The 18,618-nt window shown below is 40.3% G+C and overlaps 1 protein-coding gene across 1 annotated transcript in view; it reads left to right on the forward strand.

Annotated features, from left to right (window-relative positions):
- Positions 1-18,618, forward strand: part of LAMA3 (laminin, alpha 3) — a gene marked incomplete at both ends in the record, with an annotated part of 74,806 nt that overhangs the window by 40,857 nt on the left and 15,331 nt on the right. Inside the window, 16 exons of the mRNA XM_010133179.1 lie at positions 3,000-3,109; positions 4,951-5,031; positions 6,384-6,490; positions 9,085-9,135; positions 9,497-9,648; positions 10,171-10,281; positions 10,381-10,492; positions 11,031-11,198; positions 12,330-12,526; positions 13,937-14,053; positions 14,594-14,748; positions 16,112-16,253; positions 16,828-16,927; positions 17,317-17,433; positions 17,513-17,692; positions 18,180-18,322. Coding sequence (XP_010131481.1) covers positions 3,000-3,109; positions 4,951-5,031; positions 6,384-6,490; positions 9,085-9,135; positions 9,497-9,648; positions 10,171-10,281; positions 10,381-10,492; positions 11,031-11,198; positions 12,330-12,526; positions 13,937-14,053; positions 14,594-14,748; positions 16,112-16,253; positions 16,828-16,927; positions 17,317-17,433; positions 17,513-17,692; positions 18,180-18,322 — 2,043 coding nt within the window. The remainder of the gene's footprint in view (positions 1-2,999; positions 3,110-4,950; positions 5,032-6,383; positions 6,491-9,084; positions 9,136-9,496; positions 9,649-10,170; positions 10,282-10,380; positions 10,493-11,030; positions 11,199-12,329; positions 12,527-13,936; positions 14,054-14,593; positions 14,749-16,111; positions 16,254-16,827; positions 16,928-17,316; positions 17,434-17,512; positions 17,693-18,179; positions 18,323-18,618) is intronic.

An 18,618-nucleotide genomic window follows, 5' to 3' on the forward strand; every position in this document is an offset into this window, starting at 1 on the left:
CGTTATATCATCCTCCTTAACTTTGTCTCAACCAACCCTCTTGCTTTAATGGAAACTATAAACCAATTCAGCACATTCTGGGGGCATGACTTACAGGCTGCTGCTCTGGAGAGGCAGGGCAGGCCATGACAGGAAAGTGCTGCAACAGAGCTATAGAGATGAGGAAGTTTTACCTCAGATGAAAATTATGAAGGAAAAAATACACATTTCACCTTTACCCCATGAAGTATGTGATTTAGGTGTGGGATAAAGAAGGGGAACACATGACAGGAAAGTGCTGCAACAGAGCTATAGAGATGAGGAAGTTTTACCTCAGATGAAAATTATGAAGGAAAAAATACACATTTCACCTTTACCCCATGAAGTATGTGATTTAGTTTTCTCTTTATCACCTCCTTCTCACAGCTGGCTTAACTTCCAGATAGATAGAGTTAAATCAACACTTGGCCCTGGGACAAAATTGAGGGCAAACAAAGTCAACCAGTATAATGCAGTGAAAAATGAAAGCCCAGAGGGCCTGTATTTCCATCATGAGCCTCCACCCAATAAGGAGTGAGTTCATCTGTCTGTAGAGAAGCCGTGGGACAAAGACCTATAGGGGTGCAGAGGAGACGAGGAGGTTTCCCAGTGCAGAGTCATCAAGTTTCATATCCAAAGTGCAAAGCTTGCTCACTTGGCCTCCTTCTTCCTGCTTCTCACCATGAGCATTGGACCCCAGAGATATGTCAGCGTCTCTCCAGTGTTAGCCTCCAGAGGAGCCTTTGTGAGGCTAAGCCCAAGCTGCCTCTTTCCTCTGTGGCAGCAGTGCAATCCTCCCCAGCTCAGGTGATAGCTATCCTGCTGCATGCTGGTGGAAGGAGAGGGGTGCAGTGCTGTGGTGCTGAGAGTGAAGGAGAACGCACTGCAGAAGGTGAGGACAGAAGAACTGGTTCTCATGTGTAGGAAAAGCTGGCATCTGCCGTCAATTAAGCTTTGTGTCCCCATGGTCCCTATCTCCTGAAAAGCAGATTCCCATGACATATTGTTTTATGTCACATAACCCCATGTAAGTAGGTATTTCTGTTGTGGCCCTCACACACTCTCCTCTGGCTTCTTTGTACTGTATGGCTGCATATGGAGTCAGCTGAGACTTTTCAGAGTTTGCAATACTTGATGGTTTGGAGATGTTGAGACTCCGGGGCTGTCTCTGGCCCTATGAAACTTGAAGTAAGACTCATAAGGGAGGTGCTACTCTGACTTCATTCCACCATGCCTTGTGAGCACTGGATTATGTTCTCCAGTCTTTCTGTGCCGGGTAGAGAAACAGCATGGCATATTCAGAATGCTTTAAATCTGGGATATCTTACACTTTCTTTGGCAATTATGGAATTGCTTCAGTTTCTGTAGAGAGAGTGAGCAAAACCAAAGCCAGGAGATAAACCTGGGGGAGGAGAGGTTGCTCTAAGATTAAAAAAACACAAGTAATATAAATACCTGTCTTTTTTCCTCCCTTTGCAGTTTAATTTATTATTCAGGATTATAAAAATTTACTGTAATTACTCAGGAACAGTCTGAATTTTCCATGAGGTTTTTGCAGGAATATATGAACAAGCTTTTATAGAGGTTACATTTTAAAATCATTCCTTTTACAAACATAGTGTCTTCATATTACTTCAGCTTCTCCTAGTTAAATGACCCATATGTGAACTGGAGCTTTTCCTGTTCCTTCCTAGAACCTTTCACAAGTAAGCTACAATTTAACCAGATGGAAAACGAATTACTGTTACTATATGCAGAATCTGAGGGAATGTGTGGTCTGATGTGGTTGAGAGAATCTGGGTATGAAGAAAGGTTGTAGGAGAGTGGAGTGTAAGAGGGAATGGAAGAGACAGAACTGTTTTTTATTTGTGGGGAAAATGCCCCTCTGCTGCAAAACATAGCCTTCAGCCATAGCCCTAACCATCAGGGTCCATGAAATGCGAGTGCGAAGTGCCCAGTGTTTGCTTGCGGCCAAGTTCCCACTTTCTTTTTTTCATCTTTCACTTTATTAGGACACCTTCAGCTCCATGGGACACTGGATCTGTCTGTCGTACATTGAACGGTTTTAGAACTTGGGAGCTTTAATCCCTTTTGAGCATTGGTCACGTGGAATTTCTACGGATGCTCAAAAATGTGTTTGAACAACTTCTATTTTAAATTAGCATTGCTTTAGATAATGCAAAAGGAACTTGCTCATCCTCTCCCCATAGTGTATAAATGTAGAATCATAGAATCATTTAGGTCTGAAAAGATCTTTAAAGTAGATCATCAAGTCCAACCAAATGTGTGTGTGACAATTAGCACCAGGAATGTTAAGAATGTTTCTAAAATAAGATAAAATTCCCAACAATTTTTTGTGGAAAAAGTGTGTCAGTTGTATCAGTGTCAATTGCTTTCCCATCTTTGCTTGCCATTACTTATTCCAGATATCCCAGAGAAATACAAATTACATATACACTGGAGAAAGTACATGAAATTAAATTCTGATCTGAATCTACTCAATCTGAATCTACTTAATTTAATCTGATTCTTTAAGAATGTACCTGGGCTGAATTAATTTCATGTTTTTAAATGATACCCACCTTCTAATTAGTGTTAGGATTGCAAAATTTAATGTTCCACTTAAACATAGCGATTATTAATTGAAATATCAAGATATAGTGTGCATTATTGGATGTTCCTTAACAAACTATGCATCTGATGATTGAATTTCTTTAAGAATATGTTTAATGCTGCTTATTTATCTATTGCTTTTCCACAGTAGTGAGCAAATTGTGCCTACTATAGTTAGAGAACAACTGGAATCAATCTATCCTAGTTGTGAAGGCGGATTGGCACTAAATGCTTGATTATGTGGAAGGAAAAGACCATATCCTATAATGCTATAGTTCTATAATTCATCCTTTTTTTTTTTCAAATAATACCAAAGCCATGTTGAGTGGTTAAGCACTGTTAACTGTCTTGCTTCTTTCCTTTTGAAGAACTGTCAGTATAATACTGCTGGGGAGAAATGTGAGCGCTGTAAAGATGGTTATTTTGGAGATGCCACTCAAGGTTCCTGTCGGGTGTGTCCTTGCCCTTATACAAACAGGTACAGTAAAAAGCCACGAGCAGTCAAGTAGAGTGTAAAGGGGAGGGGGAAAAGAAAAAAATTAACAATACGCCAACAATCCAAACCCCTCCTTCCATAGGAGGACAATGATCTTCTTCTGGATTCTCACCCAGCATGATGGGGCATCAGACCCATCGGAGGCATGCTAGACTGGCCCTAACTTGGTGCTCTGTTTCACAGCATTGCCTTTTTCCGCAAGATGAGTATTCCAATTCTTACTCAGTTCCTGAACAACACAGACATGCTGCTTATCGCCTGGGGGAGCTCCAGGCAGTTCTAACGGGTTTAGGTACAAAACCACCAGTACTCCTTCCTAGTGAGAAATCCAGGACAGAAATCTTTGCCCTCATCGCGCACATCTAGAATCTTTCTTGTTTCCTGAAGTACAAGATGTATTACTCTGGCTAAGATCCAGTGAGATGAATGAATGAAACAAGCCTTTTATATGAATTCAGAAAATGTAGTAAGATGGAAAAATAATGTGAAAACATGAAAGCTCTTAAGTACACATCTAGATTTCTGAAAGAGTATAGTTGCTTTTCAGATGGCAGCTCCATTTGAAGTACAAAAGTACGGAGCTAGAAAAAATTACATTTCCTTGGATCTAATAAGGTTACCAGGCTCTTAAAATTGGGCAGTAAATTTAATATTAAATGCATGATATGTTTAGCCACATTGTTTGTCATCTTTTGTTGGTTCTGAAAGGTGAAATGTGTTAAATAAAAACAATTTTTTTTTGAGCTACGCTGTAAATTGCTAAAGGCACCACATATAGTACTTGCCAGGTGCATTAACAAACACCACATAACCTTAAGAAAGAGATTTACACTATTAGACAATAGAGAAGTTTTTCATTTATCAGCGAACTCTCTGATAGATCTGGTTTCGACAGCATTAGCCTCTTCTGCAGGTGCTTGCCTGAGGCTGACTGAACATATTTTTAGTCATCTTTTGCTTTAAGGGTGCTGACTACCTAAGGAAACCATAAAGCTGTGCAGTTTCGTAGCTGCGTATTAGAGTGGTAAATACCATTCCTGACATGGGAAATGCACCCACCTGGCATGATTGCAGTTGACAATTTTCCACCTAGTTGGTGCAGACATCCATCTTTGATACGCAAGCCTTATCCAACTGTTCATAGATTAAAAAACAGAAATAGCAAACATGGCCTATATATGCTTCACCTCCTGCCTTCTCCTTCCTAAACATGGCCAAAAATTGGTTTTCTGCTCAGAGAAATTTCAGTCTAGATGAGCCCACTAGAAAGAGCAGACAAAAATGTTCATCATGATAACTAGATATACTCTAGGGCTCCCCAGAATGGTGTATAACTCTATGCTGCCTTGGTTAAAAAAAACCAACAAAAAACCAAACCAAACAACATGAGCTACATTAAAATATCCTCTAATGTTTCCGTCCATAAAAAAGAAAAAAAAAACAAGCTATCCAAACAGGAGAAAATGTTGTCTAGCACATTGCCTTACAGTTGCCTAGTAAGATAAAATAGCTACTCAGACTAGTTTTATTTTAGAACATCACTATTAAGGTTTATTTTAGGCATTCCTTTGGGTAGTGAACTATTATACTCAGTCCAGCAGATCAGGAAATGATTATTTTTTATTCTAAGAAAGGAATTTAGAAGAAAAATATGGGACTTCAAAAGAATTAGTCATAGCAATTTATCTAGAGGCAATCAAATTAACTAAGAAGTAATTTGGTGATATAAAAACTTGATCTGAAAGTCATTTAACTGATCATAGCCTCTAGAGTGTAAAATCTCTTTGATGTGCTCGCAATAATGGTTTTGCTTCTTCTCAAAGATTTGCAACTGGCTGTGTGGCAAATGGTGAAGAGATTCAGTGCCTTTGCAAAGAAGGCTATACCGGAGTTCGCTGTGAACGGTAAGTAACTTGTTTCTCAGGACCAAGGTTTCTCAGAGACACCGTAAGAGGAGGTATGTCTGTATTGGAGGATGCATGGACATACACATATGCATAGTATGCACATGCGTAAGAAGTATCTGCTCTAGTGCAGTGCTATTGTTTAAAACTAGACATAAACCCAATACTCCCTGGAGAAATGTAAACAATTGTCCACCGGCTATTTAGTGACTACACAGTTTTTACCAAGAGGTGTCAGCCCCTTTGCCTAACTGCCCTGTGCCTTGCCTTGTCCTGCACTCTGTCTGGTAATAATAACTCCCATCTAATTTGTCCCTTTCTGAGCTAAAAACATTTCCCCGATTCCTCCAATGCACCTGATGGTGCTTCAGTGTTATTAGTTACTTAACATTCAACACCATGCCCTTCACCCCGAAATCCTTCTGATGTGCTCCGCAGGTAGAGTGCTTCGGGAAAGCGGAAGAGGAACAACACTGCAGTTTCAGGCAGGCAGAGGAAGTGATTTCACTGAGTTTCAAATTCAAGGGAGAATTTAAGTGTGATGGAGCAGTGTTGTCTGGTTTGGAAAACTTGAGGCCAATAACTCATAATATCTCACCTGAAGACAGAACTTCCAGCAGCACATTGTCTTGTGCTTCAAGACTGCTGCCTTTGACATTTAAGCTGCAGTTATAGACAGATTTTCTTTTCCAGATCTGGGAGTACCTCAGCTGCTCATCACGGCTATTGGATCCCACATTACCTCCCCCACAGATCTCACAGCAGAGCGACTTCTAGGAATATTAGCTAGCCAGACTGGAATGTATTTTACCTGTAAAATATTTAAAGATCACTCACACAGACTGCTTTGCTGGCAGATGGCAAAAAGGGAGATAATATCACCCAGCAGATGTGTGAAAGTATCATTCAGCGCCATTGCTGTTTGATATCTCAGCTTAAGCTTGAAGTATGATCCTCCTTAATATGTGTTTTCCAGTAGGATCACAGACCAGAATGGTACGTTTTGTTGGGTTAAGCCTTGTCAGATTCTCTATGTACGTGTTTATCCATGTGCACTGTATTTTTTAGGATTAAGTGGATTATTCTTTTACAAGCATTGTGAGAGTTCTTTTATTTTTAGAAAAAAATTATCTGCAGTACTAGGAAAGATATTTTTAGCATAGTGCAGGGATACTGTGAACAAAAAACTCACCCATTTTGTTTAAGTCAAGACATTAAATGAAAAGTTCTTGAAAGTTTCTTCAGGAGAATAACTGGGGGGTTTTTTTGGTTTTCTTTTTTTTGCACAGGAGAAAGTATATTGCACAAAAGTAGCTTCAAATATTTAATAAAAATTATTTGTATCTCTTTAGCTGTGCTCCAGGATATTTTGGAAATCCACAAAAATATGGAGGCTACTGTCAGAGATGTAACTGCAATAATAACGGACAGCTGGCTAGCTGTGACCACCTGACCGGAGGTACGTGAGGGCCTTCGAACATGTAAGGGAGCGTTGTTTTCTCTCTGGGAAGCAGAGAAGGAAGGTACCTGGATCAGTTAACTAAAGGAAAGGTGTAAACCTGTAGGAAACGCAGATAGTTTTAAATGAAAAGTAAGGTTTCCTGAAACATAACAGCATGGTAATACAAGAGCTGTTCTGAGTGGTCAAGTTCTTTGTAAGCCATTTTATTCTGTATTTCCCTCATAAATGCTACCAATTTTATTATATTTTTCTGCTTCATGTGTATGTTTTTATATGCTTTATGGTTCCTCTTTTGACATGGTCGTATGACTTGTCAGTTTGTGTTATGGGCGCATGAAACTGAGCGGTCTCAGTATGCCTTTTTAAAATGTATTTGGGACAGGTCAGTGCTATCCTCAGAGTCCACATCAGGCACTGCCACCTCAGGTATCCAAGCTAACTGTGTGTACAGGGGCAGTTAGGGCCTGACTCAGGAGGCTGGTTTATATGTCCTCTACACACCATTCTGCCATCTAAGACAGCGTGATTTTTCCAGCATCAGACACCCATTTAGACGAGTAAGCTCTTCTAAAAGTATTATGTCACTGGCATGTTGTTTGCTTTATCTGCTATAGTTCTGAAGTAAAGGGCCTGAGCCTACATTCCTCAGACTGTCTTTACCTTTACTATTCACTTCACTATTTCGGGATACTCATTTCTGTTCAGAAACACATAGGCCACTGCTCCTGAAAAGGCCTCGATTCTCCCATGCTTTCATTCCCCAATAAAATGACGCTTTTCTTTCCCTGTAGGCAGCTTTTCTTCCTCTGACATTAGTAAAGTGTCAAACTAATAATTCCTAATACTTACATACTCTCCGTTTCTCTGCACATACAGCATTCAAATGACTGCCAAGGATCACCTTGCCTTTCCTTGGTCACAGAAATCAGAAAGCCAGCAAGTGATGTGAACTGCTGTTGGCAGCTGGTGTAGTTTTTCGATAGCTGGTTCTCATTTAATATTTCATAATTGAATACATCTTTATTATATTTATACCTTGTGAGGAACAGATCCAAGCAGTCTGATGTTTTGTCATTCCTTTCTTTTTGAAGGAAGTGTTTGCTAGGACAGACTAATCCATAGGGCAAAATTCAACAAGCCTGCTTGTTTTCAGTTTGTCTCCAACTATATAATTCTGATCAGCCTTCACCACAGTAGGAATAAAACCCTCCATGATCATCAGCACAGCATGTTCTAGCAGGTTTCTTGTGCGTGATGTTCAGCACTTGGCCAGACTTTTTCATTTCACCGTTTTTTGGCTGATGTTGTTTGTGCACAAGCTGTAGTAATAGTTTTATTTAATTGGTACTTCATAGGGACAGCTGTTTGCTGAATTACACAACAGCAGAACTGCACGGGTATTTGAATTTCAGAATAATTTCCTTCATTGTCTTACAAATATATTCTTTGTGACTTGACTCCTTTTGGCAACAGCACTCCCTACCAATCCCATTTAACATCCTGATGACTTAATGTGCAAGTGCCAAAGGAAATGGCAGGGTTAGGCAGTTCATTCCAGGCTGTTTCATGCTGCTGTTATAGTTCAGGTCCAATTTTAGCACTGTAACCTCTTGCAGTTGCAAGCTGTTGGTGACTTTTGACAGCAGCAGCCTATACCGTGAGTGCAACCTTTTCCTTCAGAGTAAATGACATGCACAGCCCATTTCATTTTCAACAGGAGATGAGTTTGGTAGTAGGACCATGCCTGTAAAAGGGACTTGGGCATCAAAATGGGGAGATTCCTGTCCTGTATGATGGCATTTTTAGAAGCCAGTTCCTCTCCTGCCTCCAGAAGTTAGGATCCCAGGATGTTACAATCCCATGTGCACCTAGAAGGTGTTAAGCTGCTTATAATGGGATTTGTAAAATAAACAAAACAAATCATCACATCAGAGAAGCAGTCACTTGTGCTAGCTTGTTGGAAAGTCTGAGGGCAATCTTTGTAACATACCACCTGTATCTGTGGTCCAAGCTCCGTGACTTGGTTTACATACAGTGCCTCCCTCCATGCATACACTATGGATTTCTCTCAAGTTTACGTAATCCCTTAATCTTGCAAGCTGTGACAGGTATGAAGGAAAGCCATAAACATATCTCAGTTCCTTATGGGTAAGACGTCCTTTGGGGAATCAGAATCTGTTTGAACATGGATACTGCAGTAGGTAAAGGTGTTTGAACCAATGTCCTGGGTAAAATGCTTTAACAGTATAATCTTGGCTCCAATCCCAGCAGCATTGTTCTAGGCAAATTCTCGCAATACCTTTAGTACACTTGATGTTAAAGACCCTGCTGCTGCTACCCAGATAGCATATATTGGCGGGGACGGGGAGGATACTTTCTTTTGAGGGATGAAAAAGCTGTTGGTCTCAGCAAGGCATAAGTGGGAATGTTTTGGCATGCTCCTACCTGGGCATTTCGGCTCGTTCGCAGTGGCTATGGATTTATGAAAGGCAGCATGGTGTTTTAATGGCTGTTTTAAGTGAGGGCAAAAACGCAATAGTAGTATTACCATAAGAAAACTTCGGTTACTGATGACAGTCTTGTGATTTCAGAATGTTTTGATAATGAACCAAAAGATGTGGATCCTAGTGAAGATTGTGATGGTAAGTAATAGAACAGAACTGCACTTAGATTGCCTTCTGCTGGCTTGGGATACATACCCAACTTTTTGATACATACCCATAACTCTGTGAAAGGTGGCAGAGTTTAAAAAGGACTGGAAGTCTCCTGTAATGAATTTTATTTTTAAGCCAACATTTAGTCAAACACTTGGAAAAATTATAGAAGAGATGGTCAACCGGCCAGATGTAAGTGGGGCTTCCTGCTTATTTCTGACTCTCCTTAATACTGTTGTTGCCATTGTTCTCCAGGCGGCACCAAGTGACAAGCATCAAACTGTTTGCATTGTATCTGCACCAAATATCAATCATATGTACTGCTTTCCTTTGCTCATGGTCCCTCCAGCTTGTGATAGCTGTGTCATTACACTGCTGAAGGATCTGAGCACAATAGGTGATGAGCTTCTGCTGATTAAGTCTCAGCTGCAAAACGTCCATGCGAGTAGCCACACACTGGAGCAGATGAGACATCTGGAAACACGCATCAAGGACTTGGAGGTAGGCACACGTGAAGTGGATTTCAGATTCAGCAGGTAAGAGCTGAATCCAGGAACTTAGGCCATCTTTTTGTCAGCTTGCAAGGAAACATCCTCAATTTTCGATTTCAAATACGAAACGCTGACAGCACTGGACTTCACCTCTTGGAAGACAGCTATTGTTCCATGTTGTGCTGTGACAGAGAATCAGTATCTCCGCTTTTTCTGAGGCCTGGTCGCCTTGAAAGCTGTATGTCTGAGGTTTAACTATAGCTCTATTTTCATGTCTCTGCATTATCAAAAACCCCCAAAATTCCAATTGCCACTACCAGAATTAATCCTAAAAAAATTTTCTTTGGCTGGAATAGCAGTTGCTAGTCTCACAGATAAAAAAGCCAAGGTTTTGGGGAGCAATCGGTCAGCCTTCCTGTCAGTAATGCTGCTTTGATTTACCTTGGGTAAAGATCTAACCCAGTGAATTTTTGCTTTTTGTCTCCTGTGTATGGGTGATTTATTGGATTTTTTTTTCTTTCTTTCCTTCCAGGTCTTACTGAACAATTACCGTTCTGTGGTTCATAATCAAGGTTCAAAGGTGGATGAGTTGGAGACAGAGTTCATTAACCTAAATCATGACATAAATGCTCTCCAGGAAAAGGTGACGTACCAGATTGATTTAAAAATACACATCTCTTGACTACGTATTAGCATGCTGCATCCAGGTACTTTTGATCTAATCATTTTTTTTCCTTATTAGGCTGAAATGAACTACAAAGCAGCTGAGATGTTATTTAATAATTTTGGCCAAACACATCAGAAAGGAAAGGATTTGGTTTCACAAGTACAAATAGCTGTTAAGAATATAAAAGGTAAAAATAGTTACTAACTCCATAGCATGTTTTGTTATATGGAATCTTTTCAGGCATTTACAATATTCTTCATGAAGGATGAGAGGTTCGCTTAGGAAACTTCTTAAATCAGAATTTAGACGTAGCTGTGGAATTCACTCTTTCTATTAGAAATCTAATATATACTGTTAGTTTAAGAGCCTACCTCCCCTATGTAGTGAATAGGGACAGAGAAGCTTTACCCCAGGGTCGTTTAGATCAACAAATTGACTATCCTGACTTTAGCCTGGCTTTAGTCAGGCTCCTTTCAGTTAGAAGCTTTGAATTATTGCTCTGAGCTTGGTCATTTGGGACAAATTTCGAGCCCGATGCCATCTTCCTAGCTCTGGTTGTGTGACATGGGATAATTCTCTGCTTAATTCAATTAATGCAAAATGGGTCTGCTTAATTAAAGAATTCAGAAATAGGCATGTCTTTTTCAGAAAAGAAACCATCCTTGTCCTAGGTGTCATTTCCATAGGCTTAAGTGTATCTTCTGTTTGACAATACTTTCTTTCAGTGCTTTTGGAGCAAATAGCTGGTACAAATGCAGAAGGTAACAACTTGCCCTTGGGAGATGCTGCCAAAGAACTGGCTGAAGCTCAACGCATGATGGCAGAGATGCGAAACCGCAACTTTGGCCAGCTTCAAGCAGAGGCAGAGAAGGAGCGAAGGGAAGCTCAGCTGCGTAAGGGCTTGTTCTCTCTCTTCTTACTCTCAAGAAAAGTCAGTCTTAAATCTGAAGCATTATTGATTGCTTGGGATGGAGTGCAGAGAAGGGCATTTTGCAATGTATCCCTGGGATCTCTAGCAGTTGTTAGTCAACAGGAAAGTGGTGGTTCTGGGGGGGATGTAAAGCATTTTTAGTTTGTTATGAAAGAAACTGAGTTGAGCTGGGGAAGAAACCCAGTAGATCCTTCCTGGAATAATGAGGCAAATCTCAGTAAAATAAAGTTGTAGCTGATCATAATACACTTTCACAGCACTTTGGTGTATGATAATACAGAGGCTATGGCACATGCAGCTATTTTAGAGGAGTTGCGTGTGTAAGTTAATAAGATTTTACAAAGCTGCTGGAGAAGCCCAAGGGACAGATCATACAAGGATAAAGAAGTTCAGATGTTCTGTTTGCACTAGTTCTACTCCCTTTTACATTCTTCGAATGTGTTTGACTGGGACATGCAGAAACCTGATTCTGGACATTAGAGACAGCCCAAACAGCAAAATCATAAGCTTATCTCCTAACCATGGGCATAGTTGAGAAATGCAAAAGACCTTACGGGTGATGGTAATTTCCCCTAACTTTGGACTTTGATACCTACCTCCAAGTAACTCTTCTGTAGATAGTGGAATAGGCACTCTTAAGAGTGTGATTTATTTGACCTCTTTTATGTTTCTCTGAGATTAAATGTGCCTTCATCTCTCCATTAATTACAGAGGAAGTTTTGATGGGTAATGCAAATGTAAATGTCTACACTGTAGATTAAATTGTTGATGAAAATGTGTTAGTTCCATATAAAAAAAGAAAAATATTCAGTCTTTGCAAATCATCTTCATTCTTGCTTAATTTTGAAATAGTCAAATAAATGTTTATCTGTGCTGTCTGTCTGTAGTAGCAAACTTGTGAGCAGAGTTGGTCCAGTGAGATGCTGAACATCATGTCTGCTATAGTAATATTGAAATTAGCACTGCAAAGGATGCTTAGTATTTCACAAAACCACAGCTTTCTAATCCTAAATGTCAAGTCCTTTTGAAGGAAGTTCATTCTGGCTTCCTTCTTCTCTGATAAAAACTTTTCTTTTTGTTCCTGATACTGCAGTACTGGCTCGTATTAAGAATGAACTACAAAAGTACCACCAAGAAAATCATGGTCTTATTAAAATTGTGAGGGATTCATTGAATGAATATGAATCCAAAATCACTGACCTTCAAGAAGCTCTGAATGAGGCAACGGGACAAATCAAGCAGGCTGAAAACTTAAACAGAGATAATGGAGTTCTGTTGGAAGACATTAAGGTAATGTCAGGGGTCAGGAGAAGAAGGTTAAACCTCAGGAGATAAGTGCGTTTGATTGCTGCTTTTGACCTTGCAAAGCCAAGTAGCACTAATTTTTTAGACTTCCTCCAAGGTCTCTTTCAATCTTTTGACGTATGTATGGACAGGTATAAATGCAGTCTGCTCCCACTGGTGACCTCTTTATCTGACCAGGACAACATGACCAAGATATAGCTCTGATGAGAGTGGGGAAGGAGAGTCCCTGCATAGCCCTTCTCTTCACCTGCTGCTAGCCTTTTTGTTTCCTAGTGTAGATCAAATCCCTGATGCCGATGTACTTTTTTGTACTAAGTTCTTTCAAGTGTTTATTGATTTCATCTTTCATGGCTCTCAAAGCCAATGTTCGATACTATTAAATTATTTGGGGTTAATATTCTGCAGAACTGCATATGAGGTCTCATCAGACAGGTGACAAGAAACAGCTGTCATTCCTGAGCAGTGCTTGATTTTTAGAGCTGGTGAAATAGTACAAGAACTAAGGGTGTGCTGCAGGACCCAGACTTCTAAATTAATTGTAGTTTTTCCGAAATATAACACTGTTTTGGCACACTCATGTCCATCCAGCTTGCTAACACTGCTTGAACAAAACTATATTCAACTGTCCCTTTCAGTACTTAATTGTACTTTTATGTGCATGAACTGCACAATATGTGTGCCATGTAAGTATGCAGTGTTAAAAGACGGATGCATGTGTACAAGATGTAAATCTCCTGGGACACTTCTCGGGTTTGACACATCACAGTGAAAAAACCCCAGCTAAATGGAGCAGCGCATCCTTGCTTGCAACACCATTTGTCTGGCTGTGTACGTGTTGTGCCATTACCCTAGAGTCACACTGTGGATTGTCATAGGGCTGCTCTAGACCAGGGTGCTTCATTCTCCTCAGAGTGTTCAAGAAGACAAGGTGGGGAGGTTTCAGACCTCCTTTCTGGTAAGATCCCCAGATGAAGGGATAGTGTTATCATTTTATTTCTGCCTTTGAGAGAATGGAAAATATCAGGGTAGTCACCAGGGAGCTGTTTTTAAAGTTTCCAGGGTTGAAGCTTTCAGGTTTGAGAGATCAGATGGTCTTAGATGGTCTGTCCTGACAATTCATCTCAGCTGACCTGTACGACTGTTACTTGGAGAGCTAATAACTGAACTGCCGTAGCCTGCTGCCTAGCTGTATGCTGTACTACTGCAGACTCCTGGGTTTTCTCTCTCTTGTAGTCAGTAGGATAGCAGTAGTCCCTAAACAGTATGGGCATCTATTTAACACAGTGGTAGTACCTTTGGTAAATCCTACTGCAAACTGGGTTAGGTAGATATGGTTTTCCCTGCCTCTCATTTTTAACCCAATCTCATGTTATTCAACCTTTCATTTTTCCTCAGAAACGGATTGAGGAGACAAACATACAACAGAATGGTATCTTGGATGTTTTGAGCTCTGCCCGATCTTCCCTGACACAAGCTAACAGTGTACTTGGATTATTGCAACAGAGCAAAGAGGTATAGTTAACCTTCTTAAGTTAAGGTTAGAACCCCCAATACATTGCTGTCACTGTAGTGGGTGGCATAGCTCAGTGGCTAGGACACAAAAAGTGAAGGAACTCACAGCCCTTCCTGGGGACAAGAGGAGCTTGCCGGCACAGACTTCCATAAGAGAAACTTGTTGGGGCTTGTGATGTGTCTGAGGAAATCACTGAGCTGCATGTTTCAGAGAATTTGGGAGAGTATCTGTGAGACATAAGTGATTGTGCTAGTCTTCTGTTTCATTCTGGGCAACTGCTTTTAGCCTCTGCCAGAGACAGGGTACTGGGCTATAGAAGGGTCTTTGTTCAGACTCAGTTTTTACATATTGGGTGTGTGTATATATATAAGCATAATGTAGTGACTAGCCATGTTTCCAGTAACCTGCAGAGGAAGTTGGAAGGGAATGGTTTTCTCCTTGGTATCCTCAGGTGCAAGGTATATGTAACACTGAAGGAGACAAGAACAAAATCAGACATGTATGAATACAAATAAAATTTTATCTTTATAAACATGTAGGAATATGAAAGCCTGGCTGCTCAGCTGGATGGAGCAAGGAAGGATATGAATGAAAAGCTGACAAATCACTCCTTATCAGCAAGCAAAGAACCGTTGGTGGTGAGGGCTGAGGAACATGCCAAATCTTTGCAAGACTTGGCAAAACAACTGGAAGAGTATGTTGTCATTCCTGTAAATGAGCAATTTTTGTACATAACATCCATGGCTGGAATACTATATCTGTAACTTCACTTGCTTTAATGATGTTTGCAAAGTTAGGAAGAAATTCAGTTTGTCTTTTTCTGCTTCTTCATGATGTAGAGAGGTTTTCCTTTCTTTTTCCCCTACATAACACGTCTTCCTGTATTTTTCCTGTTTACTTTTTCCCCGCAGAAGTAGGGACTCACATAATACAGTTTTGTATTACTCACTGCACTACACTTCTTTACCTCCTTACTAACAAGAGAAAATTATCAGGTACAGACTGGGGAGATGTTTAGAATATCTTTTTTGTAGTTTTATTTCCTGTACTCATATTCAGAGATGCTTTTATGATGTCAATGAATTGGAGCAAATAATTAGAAGAAATGCTGTCTTGGCAGTCTTCAGGCACTCCTCTTTAGCATTAGTGAGGAAAAGACTTCCTATAGCTTTCTCATCCTTCAAGGAATCTTCTAGAAAGGCAAAAATATTATAAACTTGATTTGAATCAAATGTTTCCCTTTCCATTAATTGTACTTTACCTTGTAATTATGAGTGAGGTTTTGGAGTCCTTCTATGGTATATCAGAACAAAATGCAGAAAGTGAAATCCTGATTATTTTTTTTTCCCATGCAAATTGTTTGCATTTCATCATTAAACCAACTAGGAACTCTCAGAAAGTTAAATTCCAAAACAGCTAATTCAATTCAGCTGGAAAATTCTCGGTTAAAATTTTTTTTCGTTAATTCTTTGTTAGTTTTCAGTGTGATTTTTTTTCAATAAAGAAGACACTGTTCTCACAAATACAGAGCAGGTAATACGGGGCAGTTGCATAGCTCACGAGGAATGGATCCAAGAGATTTTCATCTGTTGTTTCTGATGCCAGGGCTGCTGCTCTGCTTCTTAGGGAAAACACAGGAGGTATTGTAGTTGCTCCATGTTGTGCTCCATCTGCTGCTTCAGTAGGATGCTGCACCAGCCAGAGATGATCTGGAAGCTACAGTTCTCTGAACTCCTCTGAACTGAAGCGTATGTGAGGGGCTGTGATGGTGATGGCTTGTTGATCTCGTGCCTTGGTGAATTCTCACGATCTTAGTCATTCAAAGACTGCTTTGGAGGCCCACAGTTGTGCTTTTCCACACAACTGAACTTATCCCATCTTTTAAAGAATCTTTCCATGCTGGTCTGCCTCCAAGTTTGATATTTTTGCAGAATGACATTACAGATCAAATGGAAAAACATTTTCTGCCTTAAATACTGAGTTCAGGTGGATTCAGAATACTTCTCAAAGTCCACAATCTTTGCAGAAGGCTGCATTTTCCACCATGTTTTCCACAGAATAAAGAACAGTGCCAGGAAGGACGAGTTGGTAGGCTGTGCTGTGGAAGCGTCTACTGCCTATGACAATATTATTAATGCCATCAAAGTGGCAGAGGAAGCAGCCAACAAAGCTGGGAATGCAGCTGACTTAGCTTTATCGGTAAGTACCTGTAAGTGGCCAAATGATGGTAAACTTGTTACCACTAGACTTTTTTTTTTTTTTTTAAACTCTTAGAGAGGTGCTAAAACATGACCTGTGCGTCCTGGCATGCCTTATTTGTCTGTGGCCATTCTATGAGCTGCTGTTCTGCATGTTCATGAACTAGTCTTGGTTCAGCACTAAACAGGCTAGTTAACTGCCTTTCTGAAGAGGCTGTCCATATGAACGTTAACTGTTCCTTTCAGTGCAAAGTAAAGGGATCTGCATAAGGCAAGCCTGGTCATCACTGAAGGTGATTGCATGTATTCTCTTTTACGTTGCACTAGTAATATCCACAAGCACTTCATCAGAGGAGTAGTATCTAACAGCTGTGTAATTTCTTCCAAATGCCCCCAAATCTATCAGAAATTTGCTAAAGACCAAGGCTGTATTAGTCTTGATAATTGTTATTTAAAATGGTGTTCTTCAAATGAAATCTGTGCCTTTGATAGTTGTTTTTTTAAACTTTTTTTTACTCTTTAAATTTTAGTGTAATTGTTAAAGCAGTCTTACAGTACCGTGCTTTTATTACCAGACTGTGAAGAGAGAAGACCTATCAGGAAAAGCTGCAAAGTTAAAAACAGAGAGCAGCACACTTTTGGGTCAAGCACAGGAGACTGAAAGGACATTGCAAGGTACCGGGAAAGAAACTGATAATTGAAATGTTGGCACAGTGTGACAAGCTTTCATTGAACCTGAATTTTCACAGTTCAGCAAAACTCTGCAGCACATGTTTAGCCAGAAACGGCTGGTTCTGTTACAATGGGCCATGTTGTGATGGTGATTTTCAATGGCAAAAGGACGAGAAAGTGAATTTCCTACCTCCGCTATGCTGTACACCTTTGCAGTACTCCTGTCCAGCAAGTCCTTAGCCTTGAACTTGCTTTGTAGTGCAAATGCTCATTCAATGCTCAGTGGCAACACAAGCTGTGTGAGGGTGCAGACTGGTGCTGCCACAGCACCTGTCCGACAGTGAGATGGTAGTCCAGTTTAAAATTCACACAGGGCATTCACTGTTTTGCAGCTATTGGTCCAACCCTTGAAGACATAAAGCAAAGACAAGATGTTGCTAATGGAAGGAAGAATTCACTACAAATTGATCTTGTCACTCTTCAAAATAACCTCAGTGGGATAAACAGAGGTGAGTTACTGATCGCTTCTGGTTTGCCTCTTCCATCTAATACTATAAGAATCTGCACATGCATTTGTGTGTGTTTCAGATGACATTGACAGCATTATCACCAGTGCAAAGAGCATGGTAAAAAGTGCTGAGGATGTCACGACTAATGTATTGGATGAACTGCTCCCAATTCAAGTAGATGTGGAAAAAATGAAGAGTACCTATGGAAGCACACAGAGTGCTGGCTTCAGTAAAGCACTGATGGAGGCAAACGATTCAGGTATTTCAGGCGCTATCTGAGAGCCGCCAAGTCACTGTTAGGTGAACATGGTCAGTTTTGCAGCAGAGGTTTTAGTCATCCAAAAGTCAGACATCTATCCTAAGCCAGCATTCTGAGTGTCCTTTATTGTCAGGGGAAAGGGGCAGGTACTGCAGAAGGTGATTCAGACCATCCTGTGATATGCGTTAAAAGCTGATGCCACACCCAGTTTCTAAAGGCTTGGAGGCCAGTGACTAGCGGGGTACCAGGTTCAGTGCGTATTTGAAAGAGCTGATTCTGCCTGCTTCCATGAATACCTTTGGCAACAGATTCCAACTTCTGTAAAAACTGCTAGTTTTAGTGAGTGCTTTCTAGTAGTGTAGGACTGATAAAAACAGTTCTGTCATACCCTACTCGTTGCTTTTCTGATAATGGTGTAGTGATATCATAATTCTGCATCCATTTTCCTCCTCCTTTCTATCATCAATGATTTTTTCTTCTGTTGCAGTAAAAAAATTGACAAACAAACTTCCAGATCTGTTTAGCAAGATCCAGAGTATCAACCAACAGCTGATGCCAATAAGCAACATCTCTGAGAACGTAAATCGCATAAGAGAGCTGATACAGCAGGCAAGAGATGCCGCAAATAAGGTCTGTCCTGAACATTGCAATTATGTTTGACCTCAGTGGTTTGGACAGAGCAGTACTTTTGTTCCTCTTTCTCTTTCTAAATCATTTTGTTAAAATGTATATGGAAGACCAGACATCAATTTATTTCAACAGCACCACCCAGCAATTAAAGTACCTGTGATGATGGGAAACATAATAATTTGTACATAAAGATGAGTGGATGCTGTAGCATCCTTTTGGTAGGGCATCTCTGGAACATACAGTTGTACAATAGCTTGTTTCCTTCCAAGTTATGTTGTGGTGGCTTTGGCAGTAGG

The sequence above is a fragment of the Buceros rhinoceros genome, unplaced genomic scaffold (genome assembly GCF_000710305.1).
Source record: "Buceros rhinoceros silvestris isolate BGI_N320 unplaced genomic scaffold, ASM71030v1 scaffold1223, whole genome shotgun sequence".
NCBI lineage: Eukaryota > Metazoa > Chordata > Aves > Bucerotiformes > Bucerotidae > Buceros > Buceros rhinoceros.